A 15737-nucleotide genomic window follows, 5' to 3' on the forward strand; every position below is an offset into this window, starting at 1 on the left:
ATTTTTTTAAAAAAATCAGGTTCTCAGATTTTGAACAAACCTCTCACAATCTAGGATTAAGAAAGTGAAATTGCTGTGGGTTGCCAGAGGGTGAGGGGTCTGTGTTGGGGTTAAGAAAATCATGAAGTTGCATATTTAAAAACAGTTCCACGGGGCTTGAGGAGAGGGCGGTTAAGGGTACTTGTTGCTCTTGCAGAAGGCCCAGTTCGGCTCTCAGGAGAGCCAACGCCCTATTCTACACGGAGTGTCCCCATCTCTCAACATGTCACTGGCTCTGACTCTGGGATCTAAGCCTACGGGCAGCGTCCTGCCCATGTCACACCCCTTCCCTGCTTCCCAAAGCCAGGATACCGATGTATCCCTAAGCTCAGGTCGCTTCTCACGGAGTGCCCCTTCCCGGCCGCCGTCCAGCTTATCCGCCGCGGGGCTCCTTCCCCACCCTCCTCTTTAAGCCCAGCGGGGCGGTCTGCGCAGGCGCACTGGGTCGTGCCGAGGCCCCGCCCCCTGAGCCTGGGTAACGGCGTGCGGAGTTTGTGCTTGGCGAGCTGTTGGACAACAAACGAGTAGGTCGGGGCTCGGCGACGGCGGCTGGCGAGGGTCAAGTTTCCTTGGGAGGAGAGCTGTGAGGGAGGGGTCTGAGAGTGATTGGAACGCGGCGGGCGGGCGGGCGAGCGGGCAGACGCGGCGGCTGGGACGGCGGCCGGCACCGGGGAAACTTGTGTCCAGTGAGGGGGTTGGGCTGGCGCGTGCCGAACCTAGATTTCTAGCTCGCCTGCTTCCAGCTCGGACGCGGTCAACGAGGCTAGAGCCAGAGTTCTAGGAAAAATATTTTAAAAGCCACCACCAAACTTTGTGCAGGGACGGAGAGTGAACGGGGCCCGTCATGGGGGACAAGCCTGGGCCGGCGACCCTGTCGTAGCTTGAGGCCCTGAACCCTCACTGGCCTCGCCCATGGGATTAAAGTCCGGCCGGATTTCTATGTGGGCGTTTTAAAGTTTTGGTGATTCATTCATCACTACTTATTTAACTTTCATTGACTACTATGATCTGGTACTAACAGAGAGTATCAAGGCAAACGCAGTATTTATGGTAGAGGTACGAAGTCCAGGGATGGCTTCCCAAACTAAATCCCGAGTTGGGGGGAGTGTTCCAGAATGAACACAGCGGCTGGGGAATGTAGCTTTGCGGGAGAGCCTTTAAGTCACTGGGACACCAGCATCAGCCAAGACCTGGAAGTGGGAGAGAGGCTGGTGTGTCTCAGTCCCTTAAGATGCCTTTCCTAGTCCGAATCCACTTAGCGCTTAGGGAAGAGGAGGGGGTTGGCCAGTGCTCCGCTAGATCAGTAGAGGCAGACACAGAGGAATTCAGGCGCTGCATCTAGTCAGCAGAATCCACAGGCCTGGAAGAGATGACATGTAAGAGAAACGTGCCTGGGAAGCTTGGGTGCCAGGGTGAGAGTCGCCAGAGGAGGCGCGTCCCAGGGAGCAGCTGAATGTTCTGTTTGCAAATCAGGAAAATACTTACTGTGAACATACAAACTGAAGTGTCGCCAGCCAGACAAGTCACAGAACGGTTAAAGCTATAGAAAGAAGAACAAGAGGCCCAGCTAGCAGTTTTCTAATTATTGTTATTATTACTATAGTGTTTGTGTGCTTGGGTATACATGGATGCCCGGTGTCAACGTTCTAGTTTCCTCCGTTGTGCTACACCTTATTTTGGAGCTTGTGTGTGTGTGTGTGTGTGTGTGAGGGTGTGTCTGTATGTACATGTACATGTGGAACCTGAGCATCAGATGTCTTCCTTGATCACTCCCCGCTTATCTCTGTCTCTGCCCTTCAAGTTCTGGGATTATAGACCACCCCCACCTGCCCAGCATTTATGTGGGTACTGGGTATTAAGTTCTCACGCTTGTGAGCCATTGCATCAACCCTGTTACTGTTATTATTACTGGTACAGGGTCTTGTTGTGTAGCCAAGGCTAGCCTCAAACTCACAGTTCTCCTGCCTTTATCTCCTGAGTGCTGGGATTCCAGGCATGTGCCACCGCACCTATCCATAGTAATTATTTTCAATGTGTTATCTTTCTTTGTGTCCCCAGCACCTAGCCAAGGGCCTGGCATTAGCAGTGTTGTCAGCTAAGCAAAGCCCTGCAACGGACAGCTACTGGAATTCCGAGTGTGTAGATGGGAGTAGTGGCGGTCCGGCTGCTCTAATGTTGGAGCCATAGACCCGGTTAACAAATTGCTATCTGACCGCTAACAAGTCTCCCACTGCTTATGAAGTGGTTAGAGCTGGGACAAGTTCCTATGCATAGCTCTCTGCTAGGGTTCATGAGTTGGGCTTGGTCCCCAGTGTGGTGACTTTGGGAGGTGGTAGGACCTTTAAGAGGTGAGGCCTGGTGGGATGTCCCTAGATCGTTAAGAAGCTGCCCTTGGAAGGCACTGAGACAGGAGTGAGCTGTTATAAGTGAGACGGAGTTGTACACTTGGGTCCTTCCTGCTCACATAGAAAGGCTGCCAGCCAGGGAGTCCTCGCCAAAGCCATGCCCTGCAGGTTCAAAATGGAGAGCTTAATTAGTTAATTGTTCAGCTGGGCGTGGCGGCTCCTGCCCGCGATGCTCTTGCTTGAGAGAGGAGAGAATTGCTGAGTTGGAGGCCAACCTGAGTGACATAGCAAGATCCTAACCAGTTTGTAGAGTTCCAGGACAGCCAAGGCTACACAGAGAAACCACGTCTAAATAATAATAATAATAATAAACACAAAAAGAAAGGAAGAAAAAAAGATTTTTTTTTTTGAGACAGTACCTTAGTCCTAGCTGTCCTGGTACTCAACATGTAGCTCCGGCTAGCTTTGAACTTTCAGAAATGGCCCCGCTTCTGCTAGGATCATAGACAATGTACCACCATGCTAAGTAATAAACCTCTTTATAAAGTTCTTCAGATTCAGGCCTTTCTCTATAGGAGCAGAGAACTGACTACTGAAGCCCTGACCATGCTGAGAAACTTCACTCATTTCTCATTCAACCTGCGGTGTCCTTACCCAGGTCTGTCTGCTGCTGTCTGTTCTCAATGACTGCTGTCTCCCATTCTCACCCAGCAGGGCGGTTGTTTGAGCCATCTTGAGGTCACATGCTGGTTCTGGCAAAGCTTTATGCTGAGGCCAGCAGACTCGGATGGATTGTCTAGAACCAGCTCATCCGTGAGGAGACAGGCTGAAATGATGGAGGTCTGTTGTTGTTTAATTCTCTTCCTGACAACCACTGACGTGGGCAGCCATGTTTGTTTCTTAGACTTAAATGACAGCAGGGTAGAACAGAAAGAGTGACCAGATGTCTCCATATTTTTATCCAGATCCTCTGAATTCTGAATCTGCTGCAAAATGAATGAGTAGCCCAATATGAGTTAGTGCCCCTCTCAGCACCTCTGGCAGCCGGGCAGAGGACTTCTCCTTCACTTTGGGCTGGGCTGCTGGGTGTCAGGTATTTGCACCCTGACAATGTGACTTCTTTCTTTTTTTTTTTGTTTTTATTTTTTGAGACAGGGTTTCTCTGTGTAATAGCCCTGACTGTCCTGGAATTTACTCTGTAGACCAGGCTGGCCTTGAACTCAGAGAGATCTGCCTGCCTCTGCCTCCTGAGCGCTGGGATTGATGATAATGTGATTTCTTAAAAATATTTTCTGTAGGCTGGGTGGTGGTGGCACATGTCTTTAATCCTAGCCCTTGGGAGGCAGAGGCAGGAGGATCTCTGTGAGTTTGAGGCCAACCTGGTCTACAGAGGGCGAGTTCCAGGACAGGCTCCAAAGCTAAGGAGAAACCCTGTCTTGAAATTAGCTTAAATTAATCCATATTTTTAAATCTACATTCTTTTACATGGTTTGGTTACCTTTACTCTGTACTTCCCATCTTGTTTCTTCCCAGCTGGCTGGTGACCCTTCTTTTCTCCTTCCCCAGACTGCTCTGTCCCAAGTCCCACCTAACCACTTCCTGCCTAGCTATTGGCCGGTCAGCTCTTTATTACACCAATCACAGTGGCACATCTTCACAGTGTAAAGGAATATTCCACAACTCTTGACCTCCCCTGCAATAGCACCGAAAGAGATGACTCATTAGGGGAAGGTCTTTGCCCCCAAGGCTAATGACCTCAGTTTGGCCCTGAGACCCACATAATGGGAGGCAGGAACTGACTTGCAGATTGTTGTCTGACCTCTACCAAGCATTCCATGGCAGCACACACACTAAGAAATAAATGTAATAAAACAATTAAAGAGGGGAAGTTAACAATTTACTACAATAGTTTCCATTTTAGGAAAGCATTTTAAAATGCAATTTCAATTCCTTCCTCCGGCTGAGCCCCTTCAATCATAATCTCTGGGGTGGGGCTCAGTAGTATGTATTTTTCCCAAGCAACCCAGAATGTTGAGCCAGGCTTGGAAACCACTCGCTTATCCCTTCCCACTTGTTCACAGGTAGGGAATCTGTAGTTCTGGGAGGGGAGTTATTAGGTCCAGTCACATATCGGTGGCACTGTTGCCTCTTTCTCCATTGAGGAGTTTTGTAGCGCGAATTCTAATTGGTCTTAAAAATAAAAACCTGGAGTCAGACATTGGGGAAAGCTGAGAGATCAGAGAAGCAGTGCAGCCAGTCACTAAAGAGACCTTTTACCTCTACTGAATCCTCAGACTGCATTTGAGTTCCTGTCTCCTCTCACCTTATATTCCTCTCTCTGCCCAGCCATATCACTCCTTTCTCCACCTCCTTAGTGCTGGGATTGAAGGCGTGTGATCCCAAGTGCTGGAATCACCTTTGTGTGAGCTCTGTTTCTCTTTTAGACAGATTTAATTTGTATAGCCCAGGGTGGCCTTGAACTCACAGAGACCCGCCTGCCTCTGTCTCCTGAGTGCTGGTAATAAAGGTGTGTGCCACCACTACCTGGTCTCTGGCTAACTAGTGGCTAGCTCTGTACTCTGATCTTCTGGCAAGCTTTATTTGTTAGATCACAAACAAAATATCACTACGTTTCTCCTTTTTGGTCTAAAATAAAAAAAGAAGGCTATAACTAATATTAGAAAGACTATATACAATAAGTACAACAATTATATACAATATATATCAATATATAGGCAATAAATTAGTCAATAATGTTTAGATCACTTGCATTTGACAAACTCAGAGAAAACACACCTTATCTATCCTATTTTGATGAGTCCCAAGTCTTGCACCTAGTTCAATTTCTGTCATAACCTGCACCATCTAAAACTACCTTCTGATGTCTTCAATCTTACACCCTTTACACCTCTGTAGTGAGTCCCGTAGACACTTTACACCTCTGTAGTGAGTCCCTTAGACACTTTACACCTCTGTGGTGAGTCCCGTAGACACTTTACACCTCTGTAGTGAGTCCCTTAGACACTTTACACCTCTGTGGTGAGTCCCTTAGACACTTTACACCCCTTTAGTGAGTTTCTTTTGAGTCTGGTGAACAAGAAAAACTATAGCTATCTAGTTTTCAACTCCCTCAGAGACCCAAGAAGGAAATGATATTAATTGAGTAAGCAGGAAGTGTGAGCAAGCGACTTCCAAAAAATGTGAGAAATGACAGAAACAACTGGCTGCTTGGACTGTCAGCCAAAGTTCCTCTGCAAGGTTGAGGCATCTGTCTTCACCTTACAGGCCTAGAATATTCAACAGACAGTTATCAAGCAAGAATTATGGTTATAATATTTATATCTATTTTATATCTACTTTATCTTTTAAGGAAAACTGTAATTATAATTATCTATTCTTCAACTCCATCAAAGACCCCAGAAAGATATATTACCTAAGTTAACAGGAAGTGCATTGTAGGCAATATTCAAAACTCTAGAATTGGCAGAGACATCTTGCTGCCTGGATAGTCACCCAAAGTTCTTTTGTAATGTTGGGGAATCCATCTTCAGCCTACAAGCCCATAGTATCTGACAGACTTTTCCATGAGGCAGGAAATTTGAAGACCTCTTATGCCTTGTACTGGCAAAGTTCATCAGTTGCTTTCTTCTGTGTTCTGGAAAATATCTGATCGTTCTCTCTTGAAGCAGGAACCCTAAAGGACTGTCTCACTTTTAGGCAAGTTTATCCATCATTTCTCTGTGGGTTCTGCATGTCCAGTTCATACAGCATAACATCAAGCAGCCCAGCCAAGAGCAGTTTCTTGCTCAAATAAGGAGCCTCTTCGATGCCCATCATTCTCTTGAAGTAGATTGGTGCTGCCAGGAGCAGATGTGTCTCACTGTCGTGAAAAGTCCTAAGTTCCTAAAACATTTTAAGTGTCATATTCTGTTAGTCTTTGAAAGGTTTGAAGAATAAGTATCCATCTGAAATATATTTCTGTACATCTAGAAAACCTAACTAGCATGACTGCAAGCATGGCTATTATAGATGATTATCTATTAACATATATTTCTTAATTATACATTACATTTTTTAAATGAGCTGCACAAACACAATCAATACCTTAAGAGCAGAAATATACATATAACAAAATTGGCCTTAATTTGTATCAATAAACCAAGATCCATACCAGTGCAAATCTCTATAGCATATTCCTTTTTAAATGTAAACAAACATTTATAAATAATTATTGAGAATTTGGGCACAGTTCTCTCCAAACTGCTTGCTTTTGTTTTTTGTTGGGCGATATATTTTTGGGGTTTTACAGATACCTTACAGGGGGTCTTGGTCCATCAAACTACATTAGTCTGGAAGGAATCCAAAAGTTCGCATCTTCTGTGAAAACAAAAGCAGAACCTCTTTTCCAAAGCAGTATATCCTTAGACCCAAATTTTGAAGTCAAGGTACTTTAATATATATATATATGTGTGTGTGTGTGTGTGTGTGTATTATATTAGTGTTATATTAATTAATATATATATTAGTGTAGTTTTGCAGTCTCCAGAATCAAATCAGAATCAAATGTCTTTCAGTAGTCAAAAAATTCAAATTAAACACAATAATATGCATAATCCCAGACTCTCTGTGTATTTTCTATCTTTACATGGCTTATTTTTCTTTACTTCTTTAATCTATAACTGTCTGTACTCTGTCTCTTTAAAGACTTCATTTTTTGTTTTTAAAAAACGATTTACTTCTTTTATAACTATATTTTTTTCTTCTCTCCCAAGCCTACCTACATCTTTTAAGCACACTGACTCATTTAGAGGTCTTTTATGTCTTAATCTGTCCTATTGTGTATCTGAAATCCTTTTCTAACAAAACACATTTCAAAATGGTAAGCAGTGTGGTCACAGCAGCCCTGGATGCTGGTTCTGCCTCTCTCAGCCTTTTTACATGGCAGAGACAATTCACTGCCAGCTCGGGGACCACCAGGAGGGAGCCGTCCTCACCACCTCAACTCTGGGTAGCACCGTGCAGCATATAAACCCTTTTTATCTGAGTAAAAGCTAAATCTGCCATGCAGTGCACTGCATGGCCTGCAAATGTCTTTGTGTATGGCAGTGGGAATCTGCCATGCTCTCCTGCTTGTGCAAGCCTAGCAGACCCAATCCGTCACTTTCCCAGATAGGGGTACTGAGCGGTGTTGACAGAAGTAGTGCAGCCAGTCACTAAGGGGACCTTTTACCTCTACCGAATCCTCAGACTAAAGGGGTGATTTTGTCTCTACCAATCCTCAGACTGCATGCTCAGACTGCATTTGCGCTTCTGTCTCCTCCAGCCTTATATATCACTCTCTGCCCAGCTATATCTCTTCCCGTCTACCTCCCTAGTGCCGGGATTAAAGACATGTGATCCCAAGTGCTGGGATCACCTTTGATGTGAGCTGTTTCTGTTTTAGACAGATTTAATCTTCTGTAGCCCAGGTGGCCTTGAACTCAAAGAGATCCACCTGCCTCTGTCTCCCCAAATGTTGGGTTTAAAGGTGTGTGCCCTTACTGCCTGACCTCTGTGACTAGTGACTTAGCTCTGCACTCTGATCTTCAGGCAACCTTAGTTTGTTAGATTATAAACAAAATATCACCTCAAGAGTTTTTGACGAGAAGTCCAGAGGCTTAAACACCCGCTAGACCTGCCATTGTCTTGAGCAAGTCATTTTACTTCTCTGAGCCTTTGCTTCCTCACTGTGAGAGTGACCCTGATGTATTGGGAATCCAAAGAGAGAACGAGCAGCCATGGAAGCCGTGTGTCAACTTGTTTTGTGCACGTGGAGGAAGTGGGAGTTTTCTCCCCACCACGGTTGCCCCTCTGTGGGGACTGCTCAAGTCCCACAGTCCTGGATGTTGCCACACTTCAGTGGCTGCCATGCCCTCGGCCTTCTGTCACCACGCCCTCTTGTCTTCACAGGTTGGGATGGCCACCAGCTGGGGGAGCATCTTGCAGGATGAGAAGCAGCTTGAAGAGTTGGCGCGGCAGGCCATAGACCGGGCCTTGGCTGAGGGCGTGCTGCTGAGGACTGCGCAGAATCCCAGCTCCTCGGACGTAAGCTTCATCATGCTGCTCTGAGCCCACCCTCTCGGGATGGGGCAGCCCCGTTGGGTCAAAGACTATGTCTCTTTCCTTTATTTTATTCAATAACTAAAATGATTTCTAAAAGTATATAAAGTAAAAAGCAGCAGGCTGGAGCAATCAAACTTAAATCTGGGATTTGAAGGCAGCTTCTTAATTTCTGTAAGATGTACTTTCTTCCAATAAGTGGACACAAAATGACCACATAATTGACCATGTAGGACTGTTAGGAGGTAATTCCCCAGAAGCATTTTGTCAGGGGACCTATTATATATCAAGTACCCCCAATCACATGTCTTTTCTGCAATTGCTTTTTTTGGTTGTTGTTTTTGAAACAGAGTCTCAGCATAGAGCCCTAAAGGGCCTAAACCTCACTGAGTAGACCTAGAGGGCCTTGAACTCATGAAAGTCCTCCTGCTTCTCCCTACATACACACACACACACACACACACGTATATTTTAATATATACATGTGCATGTATATGTTAACATGTATGTAATTTAAAATATAAAATATACATGTATGTATAAATCAAAATCCAAGTTGAATCATATATATTATTCTATGATTTTTTTAATGTTTGTTTAGCAGTCTGTTTCAATTCTTTCTAAGGAATTAGCCTTCTGTGAGGGATAGCTTCATTTTTTGATAAAACAATCATCAGTTTATTTTTTTTTTTTTTTTTTTTTTTTTTTATTTATTTATTATGTATACAATATTCTGTCTGTGTGTATGCCTGAAGGCCAGAAGAGGGCACCAGATCTCTTTATAGATGGTTGTGAGCCACCATGTGGTTGCTGGGAATTGAACTTAGGACCTTTGGAAGAGCAGGCAATGCTCTTAACCACTGAGCCATCTCTCCAGCCCCCATCAGTTTATTTTTATTTCCAAGGGTTATAACAAATTAAATGTTTAAAAGTAAATGCCAAAGTTGAATGGTGGTATTGCACACCTTTAATCTCAGCACTTGGGAGGCAGACACAGGTGGATCTCTGTGAGTTTGAGGCCATCCTGATCTACAAAGCGAGGTCCAGGCAGCCAGGTCTGTTACAAAGAGAAACCTTGTCTCGAAAAACCAAAAAAAAAAAGTACTCACTTAGTTGCTTATTCTATTTGCTCTTAAGAATACTGTTTCCTAAAGTCATAATTATGTCACATTTGTGTAAACATGTGGCAACACGCAATATTATTTGAACATACCTGTTTTGCAGAGTAAACACTCATTGGTACACTAATTTGTCAGGCAGCAATTTTTGGTTTTGGCTTTTTTGAGACTTCCCTGTGTAGTCCTGGCTGTCCTGGAACTCCCTCTGTAGACCAGGCTGATCTCAAACTCAAGAGATCTACCTGCCTCTGCCTCCCAAGTGCTGGGGTTAAAGGCATGCACCACCACCACTGGTTCTAGCATATTTTATAAATGTTTTGTAAATTAAAATAGATTATTAAATAAACTGATGAAGACAGTCAAAGGCAAAATTTTGTTTAAATTCAAGGGTGGCTCTAGCTTTCAGCCTTCACTCCACAAATATTTAACTTTAAAAGAAATTTAGTGTATTTATTTTTTTGTTTGTTTGAGATAAGGTTTTTTCTGTATATCCAAGGCTGTCCTGGAACTTGCTCTGTAGACCAGGCTGGCTTCAAACTCAGAGATTCGCCTGCCTCTGCCCCCTGAGTGCTGAGATTAAAGGTGTGCACCATTACCACCCAGCTTAGTGTATCATTTTTAAGAAATGCTTTGTTAGAGATACCTACCATTGCCCACACATATCATCTGGTATTACACTTGTTACCATAAGTATGAAGGTAGACAAGTGTCTTGTAATTATAAGAATGTTATATGGTCAAAAGGAGTTAATCAGATTATCAGTTCATTTATATATTAGCCAAATGTGCTTCTCATTAACTATACTTTCCCAGTGTTTGAAGCTCTGATATGTTGATTTGAGTCTGTCCTCATTATCACACTTTTCTGACACCTGCAGTTAGCCCTACAGCCATAAACTGCTGATACTTTCGGTGCCGAGCAGAACTCCACACAGTTCCGCTCGTGTTCCCATCACCCAGCTTTTACCGAAACCGACTTTCACTGCTTGTCCTAAGGGACAATTTCTGGCTGCACACTGACACATTTTAGCTTATGCATAACTACTCAGGGACAATTTCATTCTGCTGTAGTGTTCCAGCACGGAGGAATTACAGTTTAACTTTCTGGTACCAATGGTTATTTAGGGAACTTTATGTCTGCAGATAGCACAACAAGGAATCAATCATGCATGCTTGGGCAGCTGTCTGTGTTTCTCCAGGACTGCAATGTAAATGTGGAATTGCTGTATACAGACATAAACACTTTAACTGGACTCAGTCACGCTTCGGAGGCAGGAGGATCACTTGAAAGCAGGCCTTTGAGACCAGTTTGACCACATACTGAGATAGTATCTCAAAACAACAACAGCAACCAAGCAAAAACCACTGTCCTTAAAACAAAACAAACTGGGGCTGGAGAGATGGCTCAGCACTGGCTGCTCTTCCAGAGGACCTGGGTTCAGTTCCCAGCGCCCACATGCAGCTCACCATGGTCTGTAATTGGAACTCTTACAGTTGCAACACCTTCACATAGACACACATGCAGGCAAAGACACCAGTGCACATAAAATATAAGAAATAATTTTTAAAAAGCAAAAATATCTGTTTATTTTGCAACTAGATAATACATTCAGAAAACATTTTCCTGTGTCCAAATTCAAAGGTTGCAAGAGTCGGTTAACCCTCTCCTCCATGGCCCCTGTCTACCCACCTCCCTCTCCTGAAGGCAGCTATGCTTAGGGTCTTACTTATCCTTTCAGGGTGTTCCCGAATAGCAAGTAAATAACTAGATGTTTATTTTCTCTCCGAATTTTTGTTTGTTTTGAGATGAGGTCTCACTATGCCAGCCTCAAACCCTCTATTCTCCTGCCTCGGCCTCCTGAGTGGCTGTGCTTACGATACCACCACACCCAGCCCCTCCCTCTTTGTCTGCAAAGGCATGCACTAGATCAGCCCTTTTGTGTTTTGCTTCTTTTCTTCTTTCCTTTTCTCTTTCCCTGCCTGCTTCCCTCTCCCTCCCTCTCTCCTCCCTCCCTCCTCCTTCCTTCCTCCTTCCTTCCCCCCTCTTTCCCTCCCTCCTTTCTTCTTCTCTTTCTCTTTGCCATTTGCGTTAACACCACATGCTGGTTACTGAAGAGGTGCCAGCATTGTTTTCTTTAACCTAACCACATTCTTTTGTTGTTGTTGCTGCTGTCTCTGTGTGGCTCAGATCTGGGCCTGGTGGATTGTCCACACTCAGGAAGTACCTGTTTGAGGCTCAGGTACATGAGAATGGCCATTTCTGAGTTCTGGCTGATACCATGGAAGGTCGGCCTCTGGTTTTGGAAATAGTATTGCTTGGTCTAGGAACTTCAGTTTATGAATTGTCAGAATCCAAGATGGAATGTTTTCTTGTTCAAGTTTTTATTTCTTCCTTTAATAAATGGGAATCATGTGAAAGTTTAATATTAAGTTTTTCTGGGGTTCAATGGGGCCTACAAAAGGCACAGTCCTCAATGAGATTTCTTTCTTTGGGGAAATGGAGATAGTTTGAGACAGGCCTGGAACTTACGCAATTCTCCTGCCTCAGCCTCTAAGTCCTGAGATTTTAGATGTGTACCACCTGCCCTGACTCAGGGAGTTTGCTCTCTTTATTTAAAAATTTGTTATTATTTGTATGTGCGTATGTGTTTGTGTATGTAAGTATGTATGTAAGTATGTGTGTGAATGCAGGCACCCACGTCCCATAGTATGCATGTGTGGGCGAGAGGACAGTTCTTTCCACCTTTCTGCTACTGCACTGCACATCCCAAGCTGGCTGGCCTGGGAGCTCCCAAGCAGTTCTCCTGTCTCTGCCTGCCTTCTCGTCTAGGAGTGCTAGGGTTACATATGTACAGTACCAAATCTAGTTGTGTTGTTGTTTGTTTGTTTTGTGTTTATCCTCTAAGCCATCTCCCTGCCCTCCTCAGTGAGAGTCCTAATCAAGAGGAAGATGAAGTGGAGAGATAATTCAGCAGCTAAGAGCACTGACCCGGACTCAATTCCCAGTGCCCACATGGTAGCTCACAAGTGTTTGTAACTCCAGTTCCAGGGGATTGGACACGCTCACACAGACATACATGCAGGCAAAACACCAATGCACATGAAATACAAATAAATCCCTTAAAATAAAATAATATTTTTTTAAAAAGAGAAGAAAACACCCCCCCGTGTGTGTATGTACACACACATGTGTGACTCTGCTCTAATACATACCGTGTGTGTATGTACACACGCATGTGTGTGACTCTGCTCTAATACATAGCGTGTGTGTATGTACACACGCATGTGTGTGACTCTGCTCTAATACATACCCTGCTCCATGCTAGCACAGCCCTGACATGGAAGACTAGGTGAGTCAGCCGGGACTTAGGTGGAGAATGTGCCAGAGTATAAACTTAAGGACTGTCCCCAGAGGAGGTGCAGGCAGTGTGCAGTGTGACATTAACTGTCACTTATTGACTCTCGCTGCTCGTCAGGCATTATTCCCAACACGGGAACTGCTGACTCATTTAACCTTCGCCACAGCAGAGATGAAGAAATCACAGCTCAGAGAAGTTAAGTAACTTGACTGAGGTCATTGGTGGGAAGACTGGCAGAGCCAGAATCCGATCCCTTAGAGTTTAGCTCCTGAGGCCATGCTCTTGGGGTGCCTGGTAGCAGTAGTGACTCATTTTGATTAGAGGCAAAATGGGGAAGGTTAGTTAAATTAGGGTGTAAAAGAAAGATGGGGCCCAAAAGTAGGGAGAGGCCAAAAGTATTCTAGGCAGGGCTTTTCAGTGGGTGAAGTCAGACGTCCAAAGAGGCTTTTGATACTGGGCAGAGGGGACTGTGACCTCCACCATGTAGATCAGCGTGGCAGACCAGGCACATGCGGGCTGAAGATCTGGCTCCTGCAGCCAGATCTTAGGGTTCAGAAATGAGTTCATTTTTGAAATGATAACACGCGCTGGGTGCGCTGTTCAAAAGCACATTCCATGTAGAGGAAGGCTCCCCTCTCCCGCTGCTGTTCCCGCAGAGGCAAGCCAGCATTACATTTTTGTTAGTGTCGTCTTCCATCTCTCTCTTTTTAAATTTACCAGCATTTTTATTTTAAAATATTTATTTCTATTTTATGGCTCTCTGTGTGTGCCCAAGTGTATGTGTGCTCATGACCTACAGAGGACAGAAGAGGCTTCCGCTCCCCCGGAACTGTAGTCTCACATGGTTGTGAGCTGCCATGTGGGTGCTGGGAGTTGAACTGAGGTTCTCTGCAAGAGCAGTTGGTGCTCTTACCACTGAGCATTAAACAGTAGGGGCTGGCTGGGGAGATGGATAGATTTGTGAAATACCTGCTGAGCAGGCATGAGAGCCTGAGTTCAGATCCCAAAATCCACACCTGAGTCAGTAGTAGGCACCTGGAAGCCCAGGACTAGAAGACAAGCCGATCTCTGAAGCTTGCTGGCTAGCCAGTCCTGTCAAATCTGAGTTTCACGTTTAGTGAGAGACCCTGTCTCAAAAAATAAAGGTGGAGATCAGTCGTGGACGGCACACAACTCTCAGTACACGGGTACTCACCTACACAAGCAAGTATATACACCATACACACACATGCAGATAATAATAACAACAGCAGCAGCAACCGCATTGGAAAGTTAGCTAGCTTATCTATCCAAATCAAACTGGGAGGCTATGGTAGCAGCACTTAGGAATCCCAGCACTTGGGGAGTGGAATCAGAAGCATCAGAAGTTCCAGACTGGGCCACTAGATGGCTCAGTGGGTAAAGGCATTTGCCACTCAGCTTTAGGACCTGAGTTTGATTCCATGACCTAGTGGTAGAAGGAAAGACTGAATTCCCAGAAATTGTCCTCTGATCTCCACATGCATGCCATAGAAAACACACACACACACACACACACACACACACACACAAAATTATATAACTAAAGAGAGAGAGAAGCTCAAGCTCACCCAGCCTATAGTGAGGCCAGCCTGGGGTAAGATGCAGTTGCTGCTCTTCATCATCTCACCATTCCTGCTGTTTCCCTGGAGACAAAGCACAGTGGTCCTGCCATGTGTGTGCTGTTGTTTTCTCTAAAAAGTGAGAGGCTGGTCGGGCGATGGTGGCGCACGCCTTTAATCCCAGCACTCGGGAGGCAGAGGCAGGCGGATCTCTGTGAGTTCGAGACCAGCCTGGTCTACAGAGCTAGTTCCAGGACAGGCTCCAAAGCCACAGAGAAACCCTGTCTCGAAAAACCAAAAAAAAAAAAAAAAAAAAAAAAGTGAGAGGCTGTGTGTCTCAGCCTTTGGCCTGTGGACGGCACAGAACAGCTATGTGCTGTTCATCCTAAGTTCAAGTGGTACAGTGAGTTCTGGGGTCAGGACAGAGAGAAGTCTTCGCAGAAAACCTCTGGGAAATTTTCAGATTAGATGGACTCGTTGAGAGAAACAGTCTCCTGAGCCCGAGTCTTAAAACCTGTTGTCATTGTACATGTGTTTTGGGTCACCCTTCTCATGAGCCGCATAATCCCGCTCCTGTGTTTTTGAGACCAGATCTTTCTACATGTGTAAAGGGAGATGGTGTGTCTGAAAGCATAAATATCACTATAAAGAGAACTGACACAGATACACCTCGTCCTCGGGAAGAGGACTGGGTGATTCAGGCTCAAGTGGGATTGAGACACAGTTCTTACCACGTACCCTAAACTCTTTGTTTGCTTGTTTGTTTGTTTGAGACAGGGTCTCTCTACATATCCTTGATTGTCCTGGATCTCATTATGTAAACCAAACTGGCCTTAAATTCACAGAGATATGCCTGCCTCTGCCTCCCACCACTACCTCCACTGGCCAGCCATTTAGAACTCTTTTAAAATGTGTGTGATTGTTTGTATTATCTCGTTCAAGGCAATTTTTTAAGTAAGCATATTAATAAAACTTCTACCACCATAAACCCTTTCTACCTTAAATGACAAATTAATATTAACTCAGAGGGTAAGTCATTCAAGTCACAGGGTTTATTTATTATCTCCAAAGTTCCAGTTCATTGTTAGAAATCTCAGAAGGCATTTTTGCCTTTTAGAGTAACTGTCCCACGTGACATTTTGATTTCATGACTATGTCAAAGTTCAAAGAACGCAGAGTGTAACTCAGTGCCAGCCTG

At 44.7% G+C, this 15737-nt stretch overlaps 1 protein-coding gene across 2 annotated transcripts in view; it reads left to right on the top strand.

Annotated features, from left to right (window-relative positions):
* Positions 1 to 488: 488 nt before the first annotated feature.
* Gss (glutathione synthetase) overlaps positions 489 to 15737 on the top strand; it is a 33936-nt gene continuing 18687 nt past the window's right edge. The window contains exons 1-2 of one of the 2 annotated variants that reach the window (XM_057780346.1): positions 489 to 563; positions 8334 to 8468. In XM_057780346.1, the coding sequence (XP_057636329.1) occupies positions 8340 to 8468 (129 nt within the window). In that variant the 5' untranslated portion in view covers positions 489 to 563; positions 8334 to 8339. Of the gene's footprint in view, positions 564 to 8333; positions 8469 to 15737 lie in introns of those variants that run through there. The other variant, XM_057780347.1, reaches the window with a different exon arrangement.

Source organism: Chionomys nivalis, chromosome 9 (assembly GCF_950005125.1).
Source record: "Chionomys nivalis chromosome 9, mChiNiv1.1, whole genome shotgun sequence".
Classification (NCBI taxonomy): domain Eukaryota; kingdom Metazoa; phylum Chordata; class Mammalia; order Rodentia; family Cricetidae; genus Chionomys; species Chionomys nivalis.